The sequence below is a fragment of the Labrus mixtus genome, chromosome 5 (assembly GCF_963584025.1).
Source record: "Labrus mixtus chromosome 5, fLabMix1.1, whole genome shotgun sequence".
Lineage (NCBI taxonomy): Eukaryota > Metazoa > Chordata > Actinopteri > Labriformes > Labridae > Labrus > Labrus mixtus.
The window spans coordinates 7,306,155-7,333,992 of record NC_083616.1 but is presented as its reverse complement, the minus strand read 5'-3'; the positions used below and the strand labels follow the sequence as shown (position 1 = coordinate 7,333,992).

The following is a 27,838-nucleotide window of genomic DNA, read 5'->3' as shown; positions in this document are numbered from 1 at the left end:
TACATGATGTCATTCTATGTGGACTTTCTCCAAGTCAGGCTATCACACCTATTTACTCTTACATGATTACATTTCAATCAGATCCAAACTGGACTAGACATTCTGAGCATGCTCCACAGTTCCCACGCTGGGCTTTGACCCGGAAGTCAAACATCATAAAAGTTTAAGAAGAAAGCCGGTAAGAAAACACAACAAAGGTATCAAAATGGAGAGTTGTTGGTGAGAGAAACAGACGAAGGTACACAGGACATGTTGAGTCCGCAGGAGGAGGTCAACATGTTAGAGGATATGGATCGAAGGAAAATTAGGAATGACCACAGTCGATTGTTTGGTATGTGATAGGTCAGCAGGAAGAAGGTCCAATAGTAACTAGCTGAAAGGGGTACTGTACTCAACTGTAGACAAGTCAGACATACTTCTTTTGATAAACAGATTCTCCTGTGATGCTTGTGTACTGGGACAAGGACAATAGTCCAATTAAATTGAGTAATAAATCTGAAGCTTGATATAGCATATGATACTATAGCTCCATTTAACTAAGCATGTAAACACACTGTCTCTCTTTAAAGACAAAAAGAAGGAGAAAAACAGCTGTTCACAAACAGAGAGGAGGAGGAGGAGGAGACAGGTAGAAAGGTACTTCACCTTCTTCCTGTTTTGTGCAACTTTTTGGGCCGTCTGCAGGAATAAAAGAGAGAGAAGAAGAGTTAGATCTCGGACTGATCACAGGTTGTTCTATCACACCTGAACTATCAGAGAGTGACTGTGATCACAGCAGGTGATGTGTTCACAGGTAACACAAACAGGTAAAATATGCTGATACAACAATCCTAAATCTAAGCTAAAAACAGATTAAATCCGCTGTCAGGTCGTATTAATTATATTACAATGTTCATTATATAATCACTGATGGAGTCTACTGACACCATGGAGCTCATGAAATCAATGAAACTGCAGTAACCCTATTCCACCAGAAGAGGTCTCTGTTGTTTTAAATGCTTGTTTAGACCGCGAGGACAGACTTGTTTAGACTCCATCATCACTCTGTATAATAATTACTTATTGTATAATAATTCACTTCCATTTAATGACTATTACTACAATTGGCTCCGAGGTCAACTCTGAGGATTTAAACCTTTTTTATGAAAAGAAAGATGTTACAACACATAAAGTAAAAAACAATAAATAATAATAATAATAATATAAACCTTTATCTTGCTGACGGCCTCCTGCGCCTGCATCATTCGTACGTTTTTGGAAGGCGTTTTGTCCGACAGCAGCTGGGTGGAGCCGAGGTAGTTCGCAGCAAAGATGATCCCATCGATCAGGTCCTCAGGGTCACATGGTCCTGGGACTGAAGGGCAGGGGGCTCAGTGTCAATGTGTTATAATTAACCCCCCTTACACACAAACACTTTGTCGTTCCTTTCTATAAATCTGTGATTTAAACTAATTAATCTCACCAGGTTACGCATCATGTTATCAGACATTCTAACAGTCATTGATTAAAATAGCTGCCATGTTTTGAAACCTCCTGTGCAGAGGAGGGCGCTCTTACCTTCTACATATGTGGGGAAGGAGGCCAGACTTCTCCTGGACTAAACATAAACAGAAAAATAAATATAAGCATACAGATTCATATTGATGTAAAAAAAAAAAAAAAAAAAAAGACAGAACAGATTATAAACGTCTGTTCACAACAACATAATGTGTTAACAATAATGTAATCAAGTTAGAATGAAATTATCTGTTTAGAATAATATAATCTGTTAGAATCGATTGAACTCTGACCTCAGTAGTGGAGGGGGAGGAGTCAAAGGTGTGGTCCTGCAGCAAGTGGAGGCTGGAAGACTCGGCTCCTGGAGGAGACGGGGAGCCTGAACGAGGAGACTGAAGGAGGACGAGAAGGAGCACCAAACAATTTGTGAATCCTCTTTAGATGGCACATGAAGTGATCAGTATTACAGATCATAACAATAGCTTCAGAACATCACATGTTTCAGAGCACAAACTGATCTTTGGAACTGAAGAGTCTGAACACTTCAAAGATGTGCTTTCATATTATTATTATTCTTACCCTGCAGTTACCTGAAAGTCTTTGCTCGCCTGTCTTCACTGCACACATCTATCGCACTCACTGAGCCTTGTAGTTATGCTTCATCTCGTCTGTTTTCACTTCCCCTGTTTTCTTACTTTGACCTGCCGTCCTGTCAGACGGTTTTTATAAAGGTCACAAATCCTTGTGTTACACCTGTCTGCCTGTTACTGTCTGCTTTTTGCTCCTCTCCTCCTGCGTGTTTACACTTCTACTTCAACTTCTCAGAGGACAAATTAATTTGCAGACAGATAAAACCATAAAAAATAGAAAACACAGGCAAATAGAAATAAAGTACAACATGTTACAAGAGAAAGTAAACCATCATCAGTCATCGGTTTGTGTTCTTGAGAGATGGGAGTATTTCTACTACCTTCGGTAACCTGAACCTCCTGTTGGATAAATACGAAGCCTATGGGACGGTCTGACAGAACTGGCTTGGCAAGACAATGTAATTTCTCCTCGTGAGTCATATATAAACATCCTCAACTTAAGTCGTCTGAGTCTCCTGAATCTTTCATGAGTGAAGTCAAGTTTATACAAATTTCCTCGACAGGGAGGAGCTCAAACTGAAGAGGAGGTCGAGGACACTGAGAGATCTTGGATGTTACTCTAAAGGTTTGAGACAGGTCGGCTAATTTAACACCAGTGATTTTACAGGCGACTTTAATGATCCGGTGTAGCCTGTTTCTGTCTCTGAATAAAAGGTCATTAAACCAGGAGATGAAGCCAAAGGTGAGGACGGACTGCAGCTGAAGAACAGTGTGTTCATTTACAACAACCACACAGTTTAGTTTGAGGCCACGCTGGTGAGTCTCACAGACAGCTTCTGTGTTTTCACTGAATGTTAGCTGATCAATAACATACCCATATTTATAAAATTGAGCCTCTTCAACAGTCTGTCCCTAAATTTCAGTTAGAAAATGACTCCCTTCTAATTTCTATTTACAGATCTTGAGTTTTACTGACTTTAACTTTAAAATCTTGATAAAATCCTCTGGTCCACTGGTCCAGATGCTGTGTCCTCCACCTGTAACAGACTCTCTGTGACTGTGCTATCTGCAAATTTCACAATATGTCTTCCTCATTAGGAACTTCCTCAGGGTATAAAATGTATAAAACAAGTGAGAGGACACAGCTCTGTGTCTCTGTTTAGGGGTTTATAGGCATGATGAAATACAGGATCAGAGCAGATTTATAACAAGAAACTTCACAGACATGTTTTGGGGACCTCTGAGACTTATTTAAACTTGTCGAAAACAAGTTTAATATGTGACTTTTAAACCTCTGAAGAAAATAATTAAAACAATCATCTATCTCCTCATCTGATTTAAAATCATCCTTAATCATCATTTTTTCTGTCATGACTGAATTGCTCTCAGACACTTTAAGGTCCTTGCTTGGTTGAGTTTTTTCTTTAAATTTCTGCTCTGTTGCTTCATCATTATACCATTTTTAAAAAGATTATATTTAAGCGTTACTTGATTGTCCATGTCTTAATATTTGGTCAGGGTTTACCAGGCACACACAGTGTCTGCTACACAGCAGTGATCGTCTCCTGCTGTTCACAAGAGCTAACACACCAGCAGGACGAGCCGCAGCTCAGAGACAAAACATCAGAACAGATCATCTCAGAAAGCACAAACACATCACAACACAACATTCTGCAGGCATCAGCTTATACAGCCACCTGCTCACCTGTCTCTGATCTGACCTTTTTCTGTTCTCACCTAACCCTACTCCGACAGTTTTATTCTTTTACTCCAGAACAACATAGGAAATAAGAAATCAGTCAATGACACTATTCCGACATTCCACTTGGAAGAAACCTCTGAGGCTCAGAAATGAAGCCAACTTGTATACCAAAAACTGGAGTTCCTCAAGTGCCCACTAGAGGCTGTCTCCAGCAGTGAGTCAATCCCCATAGAGCCCCATTTTAAAATGCCAACCTCTACAGCAGATACTATATAAACATGTTTACAGCCAAGTACAAGATCATTCAACTCAACTGTCAGACCGTGAAGTCTGAGCTTCACTTTGTACAACCGGTCACATTATACAATTATTTTACTACATGTTAGCACTTATTAGCTGCTATCTGTGTCAGTGAGAACCATACCCGTCCTATTTGTCACACATTGATATTTGTGCAGCCTATGCATGGAGCAAGAGGCAACCTCCGGTGTTGAAAGATGAAGCCAATGGAAGTGCAAAATCCTGCAGTTCATCGAGGGTCCGCTTGAGGCTGGCTCCAAGAGCCCCGGAAGTCACATTTAAAAAAGCCTGTTAACATGTTTAAAGCCTAGTACAAACGCAGGCAGACGCATCAGTTTTGATTTTATGAATGATACGTGTTATCCTAGTGAGGCGCGTAGCTGACCTAATTGACAATTGGTCGTGACATAACGGTTTGTCAGGAGGCTTAAAACCCGCCACAGCCTCCGGACCCCCTTCAGTAACAGATGGGTGATGTCACTGAGGCTACGTCCATTAATATTTACAGTCTATGGCATGGAGTCAGGAATAGACGACTGCACCTGTAAATGATTCATTAACCTGCCGCTATCTTACAGCAGATTTAGGTTAGTGAGCGGCAGGTCTGTCCATGACCTTCTGATAACTCAACTCTGATCAGTTTCCACTACAGATAGATTCTCATTCTGTGTTTATATGGTCACTTTCTGCTCAAAAAAGCAAGACGGGGTCTAAAATGCTGGACTGGAACTTTAAAAAGTCAAATGACTGATGTTTGGTCTGTTTGTCCCTTTTTGTTGCTCCATGTCAGTTCTGGTCTAACAGGTCTGAAAACACCTGCTCAGGTGTCTGTTCAGGTTTTAGAAAACAATGATGTCACCATCTAACTTCATTTACAGTCACTTCTCACAATTTAAAGCTGTAAAAGGGATTTATAAAATCACCAAAAAGAGGAGCTCAGTATTTCCTGTTTAATATTTTCATTGACTTGTTTGTCTTCACCTCAGGCTGCTGTTCTGTAGGTTTATTATAAAACTGTTTGTGACAAACAGAAAACTAACTGTAAGATCTGCTGTAAATCCTGAGCATCATACTAATCTGTTAACGTTATAAAATCATCACCTGTCGTCTGAAACAATGAAATGATTCCTGAAAACACCATCAGCTAATTCACCTCAGGGTCCAACGCATTTTATCAAACATCAAACGATAACCCATACATCTCTATAACATATACCACCAAACCATCTCTATACACAACTTAATCATAAACTAAAGATATGTAATAAACTGTCTACAACACCTGTCACTATGTCATCACACAGGTAACATATTTCATCTATAAAACTGAGCACACCTCCTCCTCCTCTGCCTCTCGCTGCTCCTCCTGTTTGCTCTGCTCCTCCTCCAGCTTCTCGACCTGATACATCCAGAAGTTCTCCATGTTTTCTCTGAACAAACTGACTCGGTAGCTGCTGCAGGTACACTGATGTTTAGAGAGGCGGTTGCTGTTTAAATACAACACCTGAGAGCTCAGGTAACACTCAGGTATCAGGATTCAGCTCTGCATCATCAACCTGGAACTGTTTACTGCATCACCATTAATAAACACATGAATAAACTCTGAACACATGAACATCTGTTCACTGTGTCACCATTAATGAACACATGAATAAACTCTGAACACATGAACATCTGTTCACTGTGTCACCATTAATAAACACATGAATAAACTCTGAACACATGAACATCTGTTCACTGTGTCACCATTAATAAACACATGAATAAACTCTGAACACATGAACATCTGTTCACTGTGTCACCATTAATGAACACATGAATAAACTCTCTATACATGAACATCTGTTCACTGTGTCACCATTAATGAACACATGAATAAACTCTCTATACATGAACATCTGTTCACTGTGTCACCATTATTGAACACATGAATAAACTCTCTATATGAACACATGAACATCTGTTTACTGTGTCACCAACCAACCAGAAAACACACTTTATATCTTTAATAACTGATGAGATGAATGTGTGAAACTCACTCTCTATGAATATAATACATATATCAACTTTAGATTTTATATATGAATGTGTTAAATGCACTGTATATGAACAAATGAATGTTCTCTGTATGAAAATTAGACTGTAAATATTAAAGGATGAAGCCTGAGTGACGTCACCCATCTGTTACTGCAGGGGGGTCCAGAAGCTCGTCAGCAGCAGCCGCCGTGCTGGAAATCCTGTCTCAGCCTAACTTTCAGTCAACCATTATATCACACCCACCTGTCAATCATGTCTGCTACGCACCTAACTATGGATAACACGTATCAAATCAAAATCGAAACCGTACAGTGTGTGTGTGCCAGTGATGACAATAACTAATCAGACCTATTTCTGTTTTTGTACCAGGCTGTAAAAATGTTTATTTATACTGTAAAAAACTGATTTTTTGACAGTCATGTGTTTGTGACTTCCGTAGTTCCTGGAGCCAGCCTCAAGCAGACACTCGACATACTGCAGGATTTTACACTTTCGCATTGGCTTCATTTCTCAAGACTGGAGGTTGCCGTTTGGTAGGAACCCATGAATGTACTCTGTATGAACACATGATGTACTCTGTATGAACACATGAATGTACTCTGTATGAACACATGAATGTACTCTATATGAACACATGAATGAACTCTGTATGAACACATGAATGTACTCTGTATGAACACATGGACACATAATGTACTCTGTATGAACACATGAATGTACTCTGTATGAACACATGAATGAACTCTGTATGAACACATGAATGTACTCTGTATGAACACATGGACACATAATGTACTCTGTATGAACACATGAACACATAATGTACTCTGTATGAACACATGATGTACTCTGTATGAACACATGAACACATAATGTACTCTGTATGAACACATGATGTACTCTGTATGAACACATGATGTACTCTGTATGAACACATGAACACATAATGTACTCTGTATGAACACATGATGTACTCTGTATGAACACATAATGTACTCTGTATGAACACATGATGTACTCTGTATGAACACATAATGTACTCTGTATGAACACATGAACACATGATGTACTCTGTATGAACACATGATGTACTCTGTATGAACACATGAACACATAATGTACTCTGTATGAACACATGATGTACTCTGTATGAACACATGAATGAACTCTGTATGAACACATGAATGTACTCTGTATGAACACATAATGAACTCTGTATGAACACATGAATGTACTCTGTATGAACACATGATGTACTCTGTATGAACACATGAACACATAATGTACTCTGTATGAACACATGATGTACTCTGTATGAACACATGATGTACTCTGTATGAACACATGAACACATAATGTACTCTGTATGAACACATGATGTACTCTGTATGAACACATAATGTACTCTGTATGAACACATGATGTACTCTGTATGAACACATAATGTACTCTGTATGAACACATGAACACATGATGTACTCTGTATGAACACATGATGTACTCTGTATGAACACATGAACACATAATGTACTCTGTATGAACACATGATGTACTCTGTATGAACACATGAATGAACTCTGTATGAACACATGAATGTACTCTGTATGAACACATAATGAACTCTGTATGAACACATGAATGTACTCTGTATGAACACATGATGTACTCTGTATGAACACATGAACACATAATGTACTCTGTATGAACACGTGAATGTACTCTGTATGAACACATGAATGAACTCTGTATGAAAACATAATGTACTCTGTATGAACACATGAATGTACTCTGTATGAACACATGGATGTACTCTGTATGAACACATGATGTACTCTGTATGAACACATGAATGTACTCTGTATGAACACATGAACACATGATGTACTCTGTATGAACACATGAACACATAATGTACTCTGTATGAACACATGAACACATAATGTACTCTGTATGAACACATGAATGAACTCTGTATGAACACATGAATGAACTCTGTATGAACACATAATGTACTCTGTATGAACACATGAATGAACTCTGTATGAACACATGAATGTACTCTGTATGAACACATGAATGAACTCTGTATGAACACATGATGTACTCTGTATGAACACATGAATGAACTCTGATGTACTCTGTATGAACACATGAACACATAATGTACTCTGTATGAACACATGAATGTACTCTGTATGAACACATAATGTACTCTGTATGAACACATGAACACATGATGTACTCTGTATGAACACATGATGTACTCTGTATGAACACATGAACACATAATGTACTCTGTATGAACACATGATGTACTCTGTATGAACACATGAATGAACTCTGTATGAACACATGAATGTACTCTGTATGAACACATAATGAACTCTGTATGAACACATGAATGTACTCTGTATGAACACATGAATGTACTCTGTATGAACACATGATGTACTCTGTATGAACACATGATGTACTCTGTATGAACACATGAACACATAATGTACTCTGTATGAACACATGATGTACTCTGTATGAACACATGATGTACTCTGTATGAACACATGAACACATAATGTACTCTGTATGAACACATGATGTACTCTGTATGAACACATAATGTACTCTGTATGAACACATGATGTACTCTGTATGAACACATAATGTACTCTGTATGAACACATGAACACATGATGTACTCTGTATGAACACATGATGTACTCTGTATGAACACATGAACACATAATGTACTCTGTATGAACACATGATGTACTCTGTATGAACACATGAATGAACTCTGTATGAACACATGAATGTACTCTGTATGAACACATAATGAACTCTGTATGAACACATGAATGTACTCTGTATGAACACATGATGTACTCTGTATGAACACATGAACACATAATGTACTCTGTATGAACACATGAATGTACTCTGTATGAACACATGAATGAACTCTGTATGAACACATAATGTACTCTGTATGAACACATAATGAACTCTGTATGAACACATGAATGTACTCTGTATGAACACATGATGTACTCTGTATGAACACATGAACACATAATGTACTCTGTATGAACACGTGAATGTACTCTGTATGAACACATGATTGAACTCTGTATGAACACATGAATGTACTCTGTATGAATACATGATGTACTCTGTATGAACACATGAACACATAATGTACTCTGTATGAACACATGATGTACTCTGTATGAACACATGATGTACTCTGTATGAACACATGAACACATAATGTACTCTGTATGAACACATGATGTACTCTGTATGAACACATGATGTACTCTGTATGAACACATAATGTACTCTGTATGAACACATGAACACATGATGTACTCTGTATGAACACATGATGTACTCTGTATGAACACATGAACACATAATGTACTCTGTATGAACACATGATGTACTCTGTATGAACACATGAATGAACTCTGTATGAACACATGAATGTACTCTGTATGAACACATAATGAACTCTGTATGAACACATGAATGTACTCTGTATGAACACATGATGTACTCTGTATGAACACATGAACACATAATGTACTCTGTATGAACACGTGAATGTACTCTGTATGAACACATGAATGAACTCTGTATGAACACATAATGTACTCTGTATGAACACATAATGAACTCTGTATGAACACATGAATGTACTCTGTATGAACACATGATGTACTCTGTATGAACACATGAACACATAATGTACTCTGTATGAACACGTGAATGTACTCTGTATGAACACATGATTGAACTCTGTATGAACACATAATGTACTCTGTATGAACACATGAATGTACTCTGTATGAACACATGGATGTACTCTGTATGAACACATGGGGATGCGAGCAGCACCTGAGCAGAGCAGCGAGCAGCACCTGAGCAGAGCAGCGAGCAGCACCTGAGCAGAGCAGCGTACTACGGTGAGCGTATTGCATAATTGCTTGTTCTGTTCTCCTCTGCACTGTGTTACTGTGTACCTACTCTTAGCTTAGCCTAGCAGTTAGCTTTACAATGGCTTCTTTTTCTGTCTCTCCCTCTCCTGCTCTCTCTTGCTCTACGTGTCAGATGTTAAGTTATTCCTCGTCCTCCTTTAGTGATAATGATACTTGTAAGAAATGTAGTTTATTTTTAGCTTTGGAGGCGAGGGTGTCTGAGTTAGAGAGACGGCTCCGCACCATTGAGTCGGAGTCATCGTATGCAGCAGTAGTTAGCCAGCCACCTGTAGCCGGTGCGGGCCGACATAGCTTGGCTTCCCCCCCGGTAACTCCCGAGCAGCCGGGAGGCAGTGGCTGGGTTACTGTCCGAGGGAAGCATAGTCGAAAATCGAAGCACACGGTTCCCCACCAACCACTTCACGTTTCAAACAAATTTTCCCCACTCAGCGACACACCCGCTGAGAATAAAACTCTGATTATTGGAGACTCCATAGTCCGAAACGTGAAGATAGCGAAGTCAGCGGGCATAGTTAGGTGTATACCCGGGGCCAGAGCGGGCGACATCGCATCTCATTTAAAGTTGCTGACAAAGACTAAAGGTAGATTTGATACAATCGTAATTCATGTCGGCACAAATGACTCCCGACTACGCCAGTCGGAAGTCACTAAGGTTAATGTGGAGTCGGTGTGTACTTTTGCTAAGACGATGTCGGACTCCGTAGTGTTCTCTGGACCCCTCCCAAATCAGACCAGTGATGACATGTATAGCCGCATGTCATCACTCAACCGCTGGCTGTCGAGGTGGTGTCCAGCACACGATGTGGGCTTCATAGATAACTGGCAGTCTTTTTGGGGAAAACCTGGTCTGCTAGCTAGAGACGGCATCCATCCCACTTTGGACGGTGCAGCTCTATTATCTAGAAACATAGCAGAGGTTATTAGTCCAAAACCTTGACAACAACTCAGAGTTCAGACCAGGAAGCAGAGCTGCAGTCTTACACACTTCTCTGCGCCTCCCTTAGATCTGTCTCCCAGTCACTATAGCTGTAATTCTGAATCGAACTGTAGTTATACTATAGGTACTGTGTCTGTCCCCCGGCCCAAACGCGTTTTTATAAGTCATCCAAACGGCGTGAATCATCAGAATCTGATTAGAATCAAAACTACGAATACGATTTTGCTACAAGATCGGAGGATTCACTGCGGACTTTTGAACATTAGGTCCTTAGCATCCAAGTCTCTTTTAGTGAATGATCTGATATCAGATCAGCACATTGATTTACTTTTTTTGACTGAAACCTGGCTGTGTCGAGATGAATATGTTAGTTTGAATGAATCCACTCCTCCCAGTCATTTTAATACTCATATACCTCGAGACACCGGACGAGGTGGTGGAGTAGCAGCTATTTTTAATTCCAGTCTTTTAGTTAACCCTCGACCAAAGCTGAATTTTTCTTCTTTTGAAAGCCTTGTTCTTAGTCTTCCACATCCAGTCTCAAGAACCTTTCAGCCAGTTCTAGTTGCTGTAGTTTACCGCCCTCCTGGCCCATATTCTGAGTTTCTATCTGAGTTTGCAGAATTTTTATCAGATTTAGTCCTTAGCAGTGATAGAATAATTGTTGTAGGTGACTTCAATATCCATGTGGATGTTGAAAATGATAGCCTGAGCACAGCTTTCATGTCACTATTAGACTCTATTGGTTTCACCCAGGGTGTAAACGAACCTACTCATCATTTTAACCACACCCTGGATCTTGTTTTAGCTTATGGAATTGAAATCCATAACCTTACAGTTTTCCTAGAAAATCCTCTGCTATCAGACCATTTTTTTATTACATTTGATTTTGTCCTACTAGAATTACCTCTGCCTGGAAGAGGTGTGCTTTCTAGAAGTTTGTCGGATAGTGCTGTGGCTAGATTTAAGGAAGCTATTTCAGCTGTTTTTGATTCAGTACCGTGTTTCAACCCAGTTGGAAACTCTTACGATAGCTTTAGTCCCTCTCAGCTAGATCAGTTTGTTGATAGTGCAGTGGATTCGCTGAGAGTTACTCTGGATTCGATTGCTCCCCTGAAACAGAAGGTTGTCAAGCGGCGGAGAGTGGCTCCATGGTTCAACTCAGAAACCCGTACTCTGAAACAATCATCACGGAATTTTGAAAGAATATGGCGTTCGACCAAAACGGTAGAATCTCGTTTTTTCTGGCAGGATAGTCATAGAAGATATATGAAGGCTCTACGTCACGCCCGAGCTGCCTACTACTCCTCTCTAATCGAGGAAAACAAAGGCAATCCTAGATACCTTTTCAGCACTGTAGCCAGGCTGACAGAGAGTCATGGCTCCATTGAGCCTTGTATTCCTCTAGCCCTCAGCAGTAATGATTTCCTTAGCTTTTTCAACAACAAAGTTCTAGACATCAGAGACAAAATTGGTAACCTCCTGCCCTTACCTGGTGCAGATACGTCTGTTACGGCAGAGACAGTTCCAGGACCAGATATTAGTCTCGACTGTTTTTCTCCAATCAACCTTTCAGAGTTATATTCCATTATTTCTGCATCGAAACCGTCAACCTGTATTTTGGACCCAATCCCAACCAAGCTGTTTAAGGAAGTCTTTCCCTTAGTTAGCAACTCCATATTAGATATGATCAATATGTCTTTACTGGCAGGCTATGTACCACAGACATTTAAAGTAGCGGTAATCAAACCTCTACTTAAAAAGCCTACTCTGGACTCAGGAACTCTGGCTAACTACAGACCTATATCCAACCTTCCTTTTATCTCGAAGATCCTGGAGAAGGTGGTAGCTAAACAGCTGTGTGACTTTCTCCATGACAACAGTTTATTTGAAGAGTTCCAGTCAGGATTTAGAGTCCACCATAGCACTGAGACTGCACTAGTTAGAGTTACAAACAATCTACTTCTAGCCTCAGACAGGGGACTTCTGTCTGTGCTCGTCTTGTTAGATCTTAGTGCTGCTTTTGACACCATTGACCATCGGATCCTGTTGTACAGACTGGAGCATTTGCTTGGAATTACAGGGACTGCTTTAAGTTGGTTTGAATCCTACTTATCAGACCGATCTCAGTTTGTACATGTTAATGATGAGTCCTCTATGCACACTAAAGTTTGCCATGGAGTCCCACAAGGTTCAGTGCTTGGACCAATTCTTTTTACATTATATATGCTTCCTCTGGGAAATATTATGAGGAAACACTCCATACAGTTTCATTGTTATGCAGATGATACTCAGCTTTATGTATCAATGAAGCCCGATGGTACCAGTCAGTTATGTCAGCTAGAAACATGCCTTAAGGACGTTAGGACCTGGATGACCAGAAATTTTTTGCTACTTAACTCAGACAAGACTGAAGTTATTGTGCTAGGCCCTAAGAACCTCAGAGAGACTTTTTCTAGTGATGTGACTGTCCTTAATGACATCAGCCTGGCATCTAGCACCACTGTTAGGAATCTAGGAGTTCTTTTTGATCAAGATATGTCTTTTAGCTCTCACATCAGTCAAGTTTCAAGAACAGCCTACTTTCACCTTCGTAATATATCCAAGATCAGGAATATCCTGTCGCAAAGTGATGCAGAAAAACTAGTTCATGCATTTGTTACCTCCAGACTGGATTATTGTAACTCTCTTTTGTCAGGGTGCTCTGGCAAATCTCTAAAGACTCTTCAACGGGTCCAAAATGCTGCAGCTCGTGTACTGACCAGAACCAGGAAATGGGACCACATTACTCCTGTCCTGGCTTCTCTGCACTGGCTCCCTATACAGTCTAGAATAGAATTCAAGATCCTTCTTCTCACCTACAAAGCTCTAAATGGCCAGGCACCATCTTATCTTAAGGAGCTACTAGTGCCGTACTGTCCCTTGAGAGCGTTGCGGTCCCGGAGTGCAGGCCTGCTGGTGGTACCTACAGTCTCCAAGTGTACTATGGGGGGTAAAGCCTTCAGTTATCGGGCTCCTCTCCTCTGGAACCGCCTTCCAGCCGGGGTCCGGGAGGCAGACACAGTCTGTATTTTTAAGATTAGACTTAAAACTTTCCTTTTTGATAAATCTTATAGTTAGGGCTGGTGCTGGTGTAGACCAGCTCTTAGTTATGCTGCTATAGGCTTAGACTACCGGGGGAACTGGCACCTTGAGCTCCTCTCTCTCTCTCTCTCTCTCTCTCTCTCTCTGCATATACAGTACATCATATTACTGCATGTATCTATCTATAAATCTCAGTCACTAACCACCTACTTTCCTGGGAGCTCTTGAGCTCCCCTAGGCTCCTCAAGATCGTCGGTTGACGGCTTGCCAGAACAACCCCCACCCCACCACTACCCCCTCCCCACCGGATCGTGGGTTGGCGGCCTGCCAGAACAACCCCCCACACCCCCTCCCCTCCCCACCGGATTGCTGATGGACGGTCTACCTCCCCCCACCCCCTTGCTCTCTATCCCTCTTCCTGCATCTTATCCCATCTCTCCCCCTATCCCTTTCCAAGCCCGGCGCAGTCTAGGCCTGTGAAGACTGTTTCGTCATGAGCCGGGGATCCGGCCGAAGATTTCTGCCTTTTAATAAGGCAGTTTTTTCTTACCACTGTAACTTTTGCTGCTTTGCTAAAGTGCTCATGATGGATAGGCCGGATCTTTGTAACATAGCAATAAGTAAGGTCCTTTACCTGCTTTTTGTAACATAACAATGAGTAAGGTCTTTTTACCTGCTCTTTTGTAATGTTAACAGACAATGAGTAAGGTATTTTACCTGCTTCTTGTAAAGTGTCTCGAGATAACACTTGTTATGAGTTGACGCTATACAAATAAAAGTTGATTGATTGATTGAAGTTGATGAATGTACTCTGTATGAACACATGAACACATGATGTACTCTGTATGAACACATGAACACATAATGTACTCTGTATGAACACATGAACACATAATGTACTCTGTATGAACACATGAATGAACTCTGTATGAACACATGAATGAACTCTGTATGAACACATAATGTACTCTGTATGAACACATGAATGAACTCTGTATGAACACATGAATGTACTCTGTATGAACACATGAATGAACTCTGTATGAACACATGATGTACTCTGTATGAACACATGAATGAACTCTGATGTACTCTGTATGAACACATGAACACATAATGTACTCTGTATGAACACATGAATGTACTCTGTATGAACACATAATGTACTCTGTATGAACACATGACGTACTCTGTATGAACACATGAATGAACTCTGATGTACTCTGTATGAACTCTGTATGAACACATAATGTACTCTGTATGAACACATGAACACATAATGTACTCTGTATGAACGCATGAATGAACTCTGTATGAACACATGAATGAACTCTGTATGAACACATAATGTACTCTGTATGAACACATGAATGAACTCTGTATGAACACATGATGTACTCTGTATGAACACATGAATGAACTCTGTATGAACACATGAATGAACTCTGTATGAACACATAATGTACTCTGTATGAACACATGAATTAACTCTGTATGAACACATGAATGAACTCTGTATGAACACATGAATGAACTCTGTATGAACACATAATGTACTCTGTATGAACACATGAATGAACTCTGTATGAACACATGATGTACTCTGTATGAACACATGAATGAACTCTGTATGAACACATGAATGTACTCTGTATGAACGCATGAATGAACTCTGTATGAACACATGAATGAACTCTGTATGAACACATGAATTAACTCTGTATGAACACATAATGTACTCTGTATGAACACATGAATGAACTCTGTATGAACACATGAACGCCTTTTTTGTAAGGGTTATTAAACCCTGAGTTCAGGCTGCAGGTTGTTGTTCGGCTGCAGGTCTGATCTGATGGAAACATTCAAACTCTCCTTTCTCTCTGCCACCTGACCCTCACTGAATTATTGAACCTGTCTCACCCTCTACCTGTCTGACTCACCTCATCAATAAATCAGGGTGGCACGGGGAGGAGGAGGAAAACCTCACATGACTTAAATTCAGTTTAAACTTAAGTTTTGATTAATACATTATTCTTTTTTATATATTTGTGACTGATATGTTTATAAATATCTGATATCTGTAGTTGTAATATTTATAATAATGATCAGACAGTAACTGCTGTACTCACATCGCCCCCTGGTGGTGGCTGCAGGTCACACTCTGCACTCGGGCTCAGGTCTTGTCTCATCACCCAGACCGGCTCTTTGGGTTCATCAGGTGTGTAAGGAGACCTGACTGTCCGGGTCTTCACCTCCTCAATGGCCTCCTTTATGTCCTTGATGGCGAGAGAAATGGCGTCTCTCTTCTCCTGACTGCTCTTTGTCGACTCCGCCTCCTCTGAGGGACTCACAGTCAGTTTCCTGCCCAGCTTTAATTGTCCCGCAGCTTGGTCGTTTTCGGTCTCAGAGTGGACTTTATCTTCTCCTGGAGGAAGCTCAGTTTCTTCTTCTATGGTGTCTCCAACAGTGTGATGCAGACTGTGAGCACTCACGCTCTGTCTGACCTCGGCCCCAGCGTGCTCGACGTCCTCCTCCTGATCACAGCTGTCAGCGCGAGGATACGGGGCAAACTCTGCCTCCTTCTCTGGACTGTCAGACTCTCCATCCGAGCGCTCGTCGTAGTGACGCAGACGGGATCCCACCGCCTCCTGCTGGTGGAAGTCTCCGTCCCCTGACTGACCGTCAAACAGCTGGAAGCCAGCCCTCCTCTGCTGGAGGGACTCAGCACCAACTTCAGCCGGAGGACCAGAGGACGCCACGTCACAGATTTCCTCGTAAACATGTTCAGAGAAAGAGTAAATGTCGTACGGCTCCGAGTACGCCTCTTCTGCCAGCCCAGCGTCCAAACTGTCTAATCTCTGATTGGCTGAGAAGTCCTCCTCCCCCCCGGGAGGATTGAGGGGCTGCGTGTACACGTAGTTGGAGTAACCGGTGTTCATCATGTCCTCGGTTTCACCTGGTCTCTGGGGGTTCTGGGTATCAGGGATGGGGTCACGTGGGCGGGGATGAGGACTAAAAAGATGTGGATTGACATGATGCTGTTCAGCCTCAGCACTCTCAGTGTATCCCTCTGCTTCTGGTCGTAGCTGGACCCCGTAGTTCCCTGTCTCGTCTTCGGCCTCTGGTTGGCCTTCAGAATCAAGTGACATCACTAGCAGGCCGTCATCGCCCTCGGCACGGTCCGTGTGGGCGTGGAAGCCGCTCTCAGTGCTGGCTGAGCGTGCAAGCACAGAGTCGTCCCGATCTCGGTCCTCGTCCTCGTTGTGGCGCTGCTGAACGCGCTCTGCCTCCCTCTGTTGCCTGAGTCTTTGTCTCTGCTGCTGCGCCCTGAGCCGAGCCTCGCTGTCCCCCTGTCTGCGGTACCGTGCCACTGCGGGTCGGGGGATGGGCAGGTGGGGCTGTGGCAGGGGAGCTTCTGGTTGCAGCTCCGCATCTGGCTCCTCCTGCGGGCAGCGCTGCTGTGCCGCTCTTACTCTGCTGCCAGCAGCTGCTCCAGCTTCACTGCGTCTGTAGCGTTTGTCATGGTTGCGGGAACGGCTGTTTTGGTTGTTGTGGCTATGGCGAGAAGGGGCGTCAGTCTCCTCCGTCACCTCCTGGCCAAGCTCCGTCTCCTGGGGGTTCATGGTGGCTGTGGAGGTCGGATAGTGTCAGACTGAGGTTTAAACGCTCATCATCAGCAGGAGCCTCCACGAGGTCAGCACAAAGGATTCTGGGATGAGACCAGCAGGAGCCTAGGTTAGGTCAGTGCAAAGGATTCTGGGAAGAAAGTGAGAGTGGAGTCAGAACGTGTCATAAAAGTGAATGTTACGGGTTCTGACATAAAGAATAGAGTATTTCTACAGTATATTAACACATAAATGTTTACAGATTGTTGGTTTGAACAGTGCTGACAGATTTATCTCATACTGAACATTAAATCAGACAGAAACAGACACAGAGCTGTAAGACCACACTGTTCATGTTGAATGATAACAAAAAGTGTAACTATTAAACACTCACCTGATGATGATTTTCTTTGTTAAACCTGAAACAGAAAGAAAAGAAACACATAAATTTAAAAGTGTTATATGTATAATAAGACACCACAGGAGACATTATAGATGAAAGTATTTTTAAATAAGACAGAGGGTATTCCCTGTACACTCTATCTTATTTATGTTAGTATGTGTTAATATACATTTAATCTGACAGCATGTTTTCAAAGCTCTGTTCTGTAACTTTGTGTTAACTGATTCTTCTTCTGTGGTGTTTCAGAAGTGATCCTGTTTAAGATGGCCCTCTGTTGGTCACTGCATGTAACTCTGGAGCAAACAAAGAGTTCATGTCATTAAATATTTAGGCCTCTCCTCTGCTCACACCGTCAGGGAGACAGACAGTGGTTGTCATGGAAACCCCTGGGTAACCTTTATGAGGAAGCTTATACTATCAGCGTGCTCTTCAGTTGTCCCCCTACCCAGAATATTCCTCCTGTTGATCCTCAGGGGTCCCTGTAATGTTTTCATCCCTTCTGTTCACACTGGAGTTCAGATTAAAGGTGAAGCTGCATAGACACCATCAGATCACCATGGAAACACTCACCAAAATACTGACTGAAAATGTCTGTAGGGAACTGAAGTGAGCAGAAACCACGACATTACGACAGGATTTCTGCTCAAAATAAAACAGTTCTTATGAGGTTCGAATGAGTCAGCATCACAGAAAATCTGTCAGGGATCACTGATCACGCACCTGGAGAAAGAAAACAGGTGAACACACACCTGGAGAAAAAGAAAGTTGAACACAGACCTGGAGATAAACAAGGCGATAGAACACCGAGAGTAAAATCAGAAACATCAAGACCATGAAAGAGTTCAGTAGATTTGTATGAGCTTTCAGAGGAGAACAGTACCAGGACAGGTTCAGGGTCAGACAACAAAGAAGAGCAGAGGTCTTTTAGCTATGTCCACCTGCTGCTACCTGTCCACCTGCTGCTACCTGTCCACCTGCTGCTACCTGTTGACCTGCTGCTACCAGTTCACTTGCTGCTACCAGTTCACTACCTGTTCACCTGCTGCTACCAGTTCACCTACTGCTACCAGTTCACTACCTGTTCACCTGCTGCTACCTGTTCACTTGCTGCTACCAGTTCACTACCTGTTGACCTGCTGCTACCTGGTCACCTGCTGCTACCTGGTCACCTGCTGCTACCAGTTCACTACCTGTTCACCTGCTGCTACCAGTTCACTACCTGGTCACCTGCTGCTACCTGGTCACCTGCTGCTACCTGTTCACCTGCTGCTACCTGTTCACCTGCTGCTACCAGTTCACTACCTGTTCACCTGCTGCTACCAGTTCACCTGCTGCTACCTGTTCACCTGCTGCTACCAGTTCACCTGCTGCTACCTGTTCACCTGCTGCTACCTGTTCACCTGCTGCTACCAGTTCACTACCTGTTCACCTGCTGCTACCAGTTCACCTACTGCTACCAGTTCACTACCTGTTCACCTGCTGCTACCAGTTCACCTGCTGCTACCAGTACACCTGCTGCTACCAGTTCACCTGCTGCTACCAGTTCACTACCTGTTCACCTGCTGCTACCAGTACACCTGCTGCTACCAGTTCACTACCTGTTGACCTGCTGCTACCTGTTCGCCTGCTGCTACCTGTTCACCTGCTGCTACCAGTTCACCTGCTGCTACCAGTTCACTACCTGTTCACCTGCTACTACCTGGTCACCTGCTGCTACCTGTTCACCTGCTGCTACCAGTTCACTACCTGTTCACCTGCTGCTACCAGTTCACTACCTGGTCACCTGCTGCTACCAGTTCACCTGCTGCTACCAGTTCACTACCTGTTCACCTGCTGCTACCAGTTCACTACCTGTTCACCTGCTGCTACCAGTACACCTGCTGCTACCAGTTCACTACCTGTTGACCTGCTGCTACCAGTACACCTGCTGCTACCAGTTCACTACCTGGTCACCTGCTGCTACCTGTTCGCCTGCTGCTACCTGTTCACTTGCTGCTACCTGTTCACCTGCTGCTACCTGTTCACCTGCTGCTACCAGTTCACCTGCTGCTACCAGTTCACTACCTGTTCACCTGCTGCTACCAGTTCACTACCTGGTCACCTGCTGCTACCTGTTCACCTGCTGCTACCAGTTCACTACCTGGTCACCTGCTGCTACCAGTTCACTACCTGGTCACCTGCTGCTACCAGTTCACTACCTGTTCACTTGCTGCTACCTGTTCACCTGCTGCTACCAGTTCACTACCTGTTCACTTGCTGCTACCTGTTCACCTGCTGCTACCAGTTCACTACCTGTTGACCTGCTGCTACCTGGTCACCTGCTGCTACCAGTTCACCTGCTGCTACCTGTTCACCTGCTGCTACCTGTTCACCTGCTGCTACCAGTTCACTACCTGTTCACCTGCTGCTACCTGTTCACCTGCTGCTACCAGTTCACCTGCTGCTACCAGTTCACTACCTGTTCACCTGCTGCTACCAGTTCACTACCTGGTCACCTGCTGCTACCTGTTCACCTGCTGCTACCAGTTCACTACCTGGTCACCTGCTGCTACCAGTACACCTGCTGCTACCAGTTCACTACCTGTTCACCTGCTGCTACCAGTTCACCTGCTGCTACCTGGTCACCTGTTTGTTCTTATGTGAACTATTTCCGTCTTGTCTCTGTACTGTGTAATTATATGAGATGATATAATAATAGATACAAAGTGGATAATACTATTCTATAGATGAGTGTGATGAATGATATACAACTGTTTTATAATTCTGTAATAAACACTAACTGCTTTGTGATTGGCTCAGAACAAACACCTTATTTCTTTTTCCTGGATGTCCAGTCATCACACACTCTGTGGATATATGTCCATGTGTGCTTGTGTGTGAGTGAGTGTGTGTATGTGTATTTGTGTGTGTGTGTGTGTGTGTGTGTGTGTGTGTGTGTGTGTGATGATGATGATGATGACATTCAAAGATGAAGGCTTTGCGCTACACAAAAAATAAATGAATCCTGTCATCTTGTCCTCATGTGTTCGCCTCAGACTGGATGACCTTTTACACAAAGGTATGAACACACACACACACACACACACACACACACACACACACACACCTATGAACACACACACAGACAGGCGCACACACACATGAACCCACACACATCTAATCTAATATTGACATATTCACAATAAAACCCAACTGACCCACATTGGTCGATTTATGGAACAAAACCTCAATACAATTAAAAATGTATACAAATATGGACAATTTTTATCTATTTGACAAAAACATAATTTCCAAAACACAGGAGAATTCATGGTAAGTTAAATTCAGGGTTACATGTATTTAAATAGGGTAATAAGTTCAGTTAAAGTCAGGTTTAGTTCATTCAGGTTTAATTAAACACATGTTTAATTAATTACATTAAATTAAAATTCTGGTTTAATTCAATTCATACTTTGTTAAGTTCAGGTTTAGTTAAATCCAGGTTTAATTACACTTAGGTGTAATTAAACTCAGGGTTTATTAAATTCAGGCTGAATTAAATCCAGGTTTAATTTAACTCAGGGTTCATTTAATTCAGGGTTTATTAACTTCAGGTTTAGTTAAATTCAGGTTTAGCTAGCTTAGCTTATCCACAGGATTTCCTCAATCTCCCCTTCTCTACTCATTATACACCACCTCACTTGGTGCAATCCTCAGCTCCTATGGTTTCTAATACCGTTACTATGCTGATGAATCATACCTCGGTTTTCCCAACGTTCCCCGCAGCTGACACTACAGTCTGGGCATAGATTTTGTCATACCTCGCTGATATCTCTAAATAGATGATCAAACGCCACTTTCAGCTCATTCTATGAAAAACCAAGCTCCTTGTCATCCCAGCCAGTCCCTCAGCCCCATGTTAAAATGTCCAACTTAAAACAGAACAAACGATTTTACAACCTGGTACAAAAACAGATATTTCTTTACGGCTAATCTCTCTATTCAGGAAAACTGCACGGGCTGAGTTTGTATACAAGTAACCTGTTTAAATTAAGGCTTAAAGTGATGTAGAATTAAGGATGTGGCCTCGTTGAGTGACAGGTGGGAGCTGCAAGCTTTCTGCCAGGTGTCTTATTAGCTGATTCAGTCACTGAACTTAACCTCTGGGTCGTCTTTGTGCTGGTGGAGCCTCTTGGAGATTTTTTAAATGTAAATATCAGACAAATAATCTGTTTTGCTGTACTCTCTATTGTACTAACAGACCGTCTCACAAGTCTAAGCTTCACTTTTTACAACAAAACATTATTACGGTGGAGACGTACTGGCTGATAACTGAGCGTACGCCCAGAGGCAACTGCTTGGGGCCCCAGACCAGCAGGGGGGGCTGACAAACTTTAAATCAGAGCAGCAGTGCACATTTTGCAATGACAGTAGAAAACCTCGCTAAGGGGGCCCCATCTGACAGCACTCAGTCTCGTTGCCCTGCTAAGCATGGAATGCTTTATTGCTGTGAAAACCAAAGTTTGTCAATGAACGTCAACTATAGGAGAGAAAAAATAGGAAGAGGAGTAAGGGTCGGGACTATGGCAGACATATTAGAATAGTGATTAACGCTGGTTGGAGGGCCCCCTAATTATTTTTGCCTATAGGGCCCAGACAGACTCTAGAATCACCACTGCGTACGCCTACGCAGGACGGCTGCCACGTGTCCCCTCTGTCTATTTGGTGCGTCGGCTGTATGCGTCCTCAAGCAGAGAGACAAGCTGACAAACCAAGTCTTTAATTAACCACATCTCCACAATGTGTCATTATCACTGCACTGAGAGAAACATGCCTCTCACAATAGCTGAAAAAAGCTGCTCAGCAGAAAAGTTCTGCTTAGAAGTCGACGTGGAAACCTGCTAAACTAAATGGAAAAACGATCGTCGTTTAGGTTCCATGAGTGACCCTGAGTGTGTCTGCGGCTGTATTTTGGTTTTTCATTACATACAGAACTGATGAGAATATTTTGACATTACGATGAAAAACTACACAAAGGGGCATTTGTGTAGACTCTTTCTGTTTCCAACAGGTGCTGTAACAAAGACATCTATGGACACTGGTGAAAGTCACCAGTTAACAGGGTCACTCGTTAAAGGTAGTAAGTAGAATTGTTTGTTGCAGCTTGTAAACACAACATTCAAACTGGCCCCCTTCTCCTGATCCCAGCGCTATCAGAAGCACACACTCACTGCAGGGTTACCGACAATGCAAGCTACCACACCTGCCTCTCCAACAGAAAGCAGACAAACTCAGCGTACGTAGGTAAAGGTTCACCCTTGTATAGGAACAAGCTTTATCCGCTTGGCGTCTCACCTCACTATGATGGATTGTATCCACTCCTACTCCCACACCAGCTCCCCGCTCAGGACCGTCCAGAGTCAACCAAAACAAAGCAAAACATCAAAATCCAGGCAGATCCAGGGCCTTCATGTACAGTATGGAGGCCCATAAGTGATGATTGAGCAGAATAGGTTTCATTTAAGTCTATATTTTGCTTTTTTAGGAAAAAGTTACTGACTCTACCTCTACAAGGCGACGGTTATGTCTATGTGCACAGAGGAAAATGTTAATGAAACTGATGTTGTGTTCTGTTCACCAGCCATCAGTCTGAGCAGATCTGATGTTACTATTATTATTGATGTTAGTTATGATCTCAGAATTAACATAACAGTAGTCTCCTCCATTGTCACCATGTTTGAAATGTACATCCTGCACGTCAGGTAGGCCTGAGCTCTCTGGTCTGCCCTATAGGTGTATTCTGCAGTAACACGCGTCAGTAACCCTCATGCACAGTCAAGTGTATTTACAATAACGCTCATCTGTCACACCGGTCTATTTGTGCATCCTGTGCATGGAGTCAGGTTTGCTGTTGTATTTTACCTGAAAAGAGGACACCTGTAGTGATGAGAAGTTATGTTGAGTTGCCTGTACATGCTCATTATAGGTACATTAATGAGCTTCTTTAGTCTGATAAATAAACTCTGATCAGTTTCCACCACAGATAGAATCTCATTCTGTATGAACTAGGGATGATATGATAGCATCATGTTAAACTTTAATATGATTCTAGTCCTAGGCACCCAATATATCGGGTTACTTCTTGTCTTTAATTATCAAACATTTCCGGAACAATCCTGCACACAGTCTAAATTGCACAAATATGTTGGCAATGTTTCCCCACTGAAACGTTGCCGGTGTAATGTGAATTGTTTAAAAAGTAAAAGGTATCAAGGTATTGCACATTTTGACAACCTTCACTGCGGTGGTTGGTCCAAAGGGGTTGCCAGGGATGGCGTAGGCCCCCTTATAAATCTGATAGTCTACCCTAATTGCCACCCCATAATCCTAAATTATGCTTGGCTATTTGCCGTTTCTGAGGCGGGATTTATGTTCAGATTTCTTTGGGCTGTGTTGTAACAGTCCTGCAGTAGTTTTCTTTACATGACAATGTAGAACATTTTCCTCTGTTAGTTTTTTAGATTGTAAATAAATAGTTTCCACATCTGTTTCATGAGACAGCTGTGTAGGAGAGGAATCAGTCCATAACAGATTTGCATGCAAACTCCTGTACACAGTCACACTTGCATAAACTAACTACAAATGTTTTGTTACAGAAACTGTTCCAATAAATGTCTTTCAGCAGTTCAGACTGTGTGAAGGAGTTTGCATGCACATTTTTTCAAGTGCTTGTATCTTGCCTTTGGACAACTTTGTTAAGAGTCCTTTAAGTATTAAACTTAGAGGATGTAGCCTATATGTTTTCATTCTCTTTTGTTACTTTAAAGAAGATATGATGAGTGGAGATATGACGGGAAATTCAATTCAATTGTGTGTGTGCATGTGTGCACGAACTCCCACCCCTGCATTAGTCAGCACCACTGTCAAAAAGGCCACATGAGTCAAAAAAAAAAAGTCTGGACGCGCCCCTGCTTAGCTTGCACAACAGAGACAACCTCACTGTGTGTGAAAGATTATGGACAACTCATTAACCAATTAACCTGGTATGAACGAGACTATCTCTGACACCATCACCTTTAAGGTTTCTGACAGAACTGAAGCCTCAAAACATTTACAATCAGGTTTACAGAGTCAGGCAGAAGCAGTATGTCGACACACACGTAGGCTACGCACACAGACACAGACACAGACACACACACACACACACACACACACACACACAAACGCAGAGTTTATTTTTTATTAGGCCTATAGGCCTGAATTCAAAAGCAGTCATCAGATAGGCCTATGTCTGTAGTAAAAAAACAAAACAAAGAGGATGTAACTGCGCATTCAACATCTGTTGTAACCATGACAACCACAGACACATTCGGCTGAAAGTCATCAGTTAACACGGTCACTCTTGAATCCGTAACACCGGACCAAGCTGCGGCTCTGCACCTGCCGACAACAACAGGGCCTCTGTTATCCGTTAACCCCCCCCCCCACCCACCCACCACCACCACCACCACCACCACCACCCACACACACACATAAACACACACCACCCCCTCAGACCGGCACACAGACCCTGCAGGTCCGGCTCGGTCCGGCTCAGTGTTGTCCCGGTCCTGAACGCGCCCTGGTGATGATGTTTTTATGAATCACAGACACCGAGCACAGCAGCGGGACGGTAACGATCCTCCGTAGTCACATCTGCAGCTACATCCCCCCCGACACACACATATACACACACACCCGGTTGTGGGGGGAGGGGGTATCCACTAACACAAAGCCAGAATCAAATCGAATCGGACCAGACCATAACTCACCTTCATTCAAAGAAGAAGACGAATCAGGTCCGCCCCGCTGCTGCTGCTGTCCTCCATCTTCCCTCTGACTGTGTGTGTGTGTGTGTGTGTGTGTGTTTGCGGCCCCTCCCTCCTACACGCTCACACACATACACACGCACATACACGCACACACTCAGCCTCCGGTCTCTGCAGGATTTGTGTGACGATACTTAACAAAGTAAGAAGAAAAATACACAATAGGCCTACATCAGTTTATACTTCTTCGTTAATTAAAACACACTTTTTTTTTTACTTTTTTTTATTTAATTTAATTTAATTTTTTCAAATAGAAGATTTGCTTAAAAATGTAGGCCTAATGTTTGTGATTCTATAAAAAGTTGGTTTAGTTTAAATTCTTGTAAAAAAAAAAAATTTGCATTATTATTTAATTTATTCTACGGAAGCCCTCACTAGCGTTATGTCGAGAAATCAACCAGAAATTATTCTAGGCCTATATAACGGGGAAATAGAATCAAATAAAATGTATGAATGTATGTCTATACATTTCAATTTGATGCTGCAATGTAAATGCTTTTTAATTGAACTATTTCATTTCTCATTATGTTGGAACATCAGGAGCTAATCACATTTTCATTTTTTTCATTTTACCTTTATTTATTCTCAAGAAATCATTGAGGGCAAGCCCTCATTTACAATGACGTTGAGAGTACAATTAAAACGAATAAGAGACAAAAAAGACGAAAAACAACGAAGACAAAATACATAGATTATAAGACCAGAAGAATAAGCAGTAAGCAGGTAACTACAGTTAATAACATTTACACTCATGAGTACAGTGAGCTGTGATCAAGTTTTTAAATTGACCCATAGTAACCATTGTATTGAGTTTGAATGTGTTTTGTATTGTGTTCCAGGTGTGTGCAGCACAATAGGTGAAGGATGTTTTCCCAAAGTTCGTTTTTACATGTGGAACCGTTAACATCAGCCAGTCACTTGATCGAGTCTGATACTGATTATCAGCCAAGATTAATAAAGAAGTGATGTATGCTGGTAGATTACCCACAAGTGATTTATAAATAAATAGCAGCCAATGCCGTTCACGTGTAACTGTTAGTGAAGGCCAACCAACTTTATCGTACAGGATGCAATGATGAGTGGAATATTTATCACCAGTGATAAATCTGAGGGCGGAGTGATAAACTGTGTCTAATGATTTTAGGGTGGAGGCAGAAGCATGTCTATAAATGACATCCCCGTAGTCCAGAACAGATTGGAAGATGGCTTCAATTATTCGCTTTCTACTCACTAAGGGGAAGTTCACTTTGTTTCCAAGTATCCAATTTTCTGTCGTAGTTTAGTGGTTAATGTATCAATGTGAAATTTAAATGAAAGGGATTGATCCAACCAGATACCAAGATATTTATAATGAGGTACTCTTTCAATATTGTGACCTTCCAGAGTTGTTATATGCAAGTCATTGTCTGTGGTATTTCTGGCTCGTGTAAAGAGCATGTATTTAGTTTTCTCTGCATTCAGTAATAATTTTAAATCAAGGAGTGCATTTTGTAATTTGTGAAGTGCTTCTTGTAAAATTTCCATTGCTAAGTGTGCAGTCTCAGCAAAACAATACAAAACTGTGTCGTCAGCGTAGAGATGGGCATTACAATTTGTAAATACAGAAGCAATATTATTAATATAGATCGTGAACAGCACAGGACCCAATACAGAACCTTGTGGAACCCCTTTTGATAGTGGTAAGTATTCAGAGCGATCAGATTGTACAGTCAAACATTGCAATCTATTAGACAGATAATTCTGGAACCATTTAAATGAAGAGTTGTCAAAACCAACATCATGTAGCCTCTGCAGGAGTATGGTGTGATCAACAGTGTCAAACGCTTTAGTTAAATCAA

The 27,838-nt window shown here is 42.0% G+C and overlaps 1 protein-coding gene across 1 annotated transcript in view; it reads right to left on the bottom strand.

Moving 5' to 3' along the window:
- The window catches only part of apba1a (amyloid beta (A4) precursor protein-binding, family A, member 1a), a 32,638-nt gene extending 6,596 nt beyond the window's left edge, over nucleotides 1–26,042 (bottom strand). Inside the window, exons 1-7 of the mRNA XM_061037517.1 lie at nucleotides 25,944–26,042; nucleotides 18,145–18,169; nucleotides 16,275–17,901; nucleotides 1,791–1,889; nucleotides 1,558–1,597; nucleotides 1,209–1,354; nucleotides 646–678 (exon numbers count right to left, since the gene is read on the bottom strand). Of these exons, the coding sequence (XP_060893500.1) occupies nucleotides 646–678; nucleotides 1,209–1,354; nucleotides 1,558–1,597; nucleotides 1,791–1,889; nucleotides 16,275–17,768 (1,812 nt within the window). The 5' untranslated portion in view covers nucleotides 17,769–17,901; nucleotides 18,145–18,169; nucleotides 25,944–26,042. The remainder of the gene's footprint in view (nucleotides 1–645; nucleotides 679–1,208; nucleotides 1,355–1,557; nucleotides 1,598–1,790; nucleotides 1,890–16,274; nucleotides 17,902–18,144; nucleotides 18,170–25,943) is intronic.
- Between the last annotated feature and the right edge of the window lie 1,796 nt (nucleotides 26,043–27,838).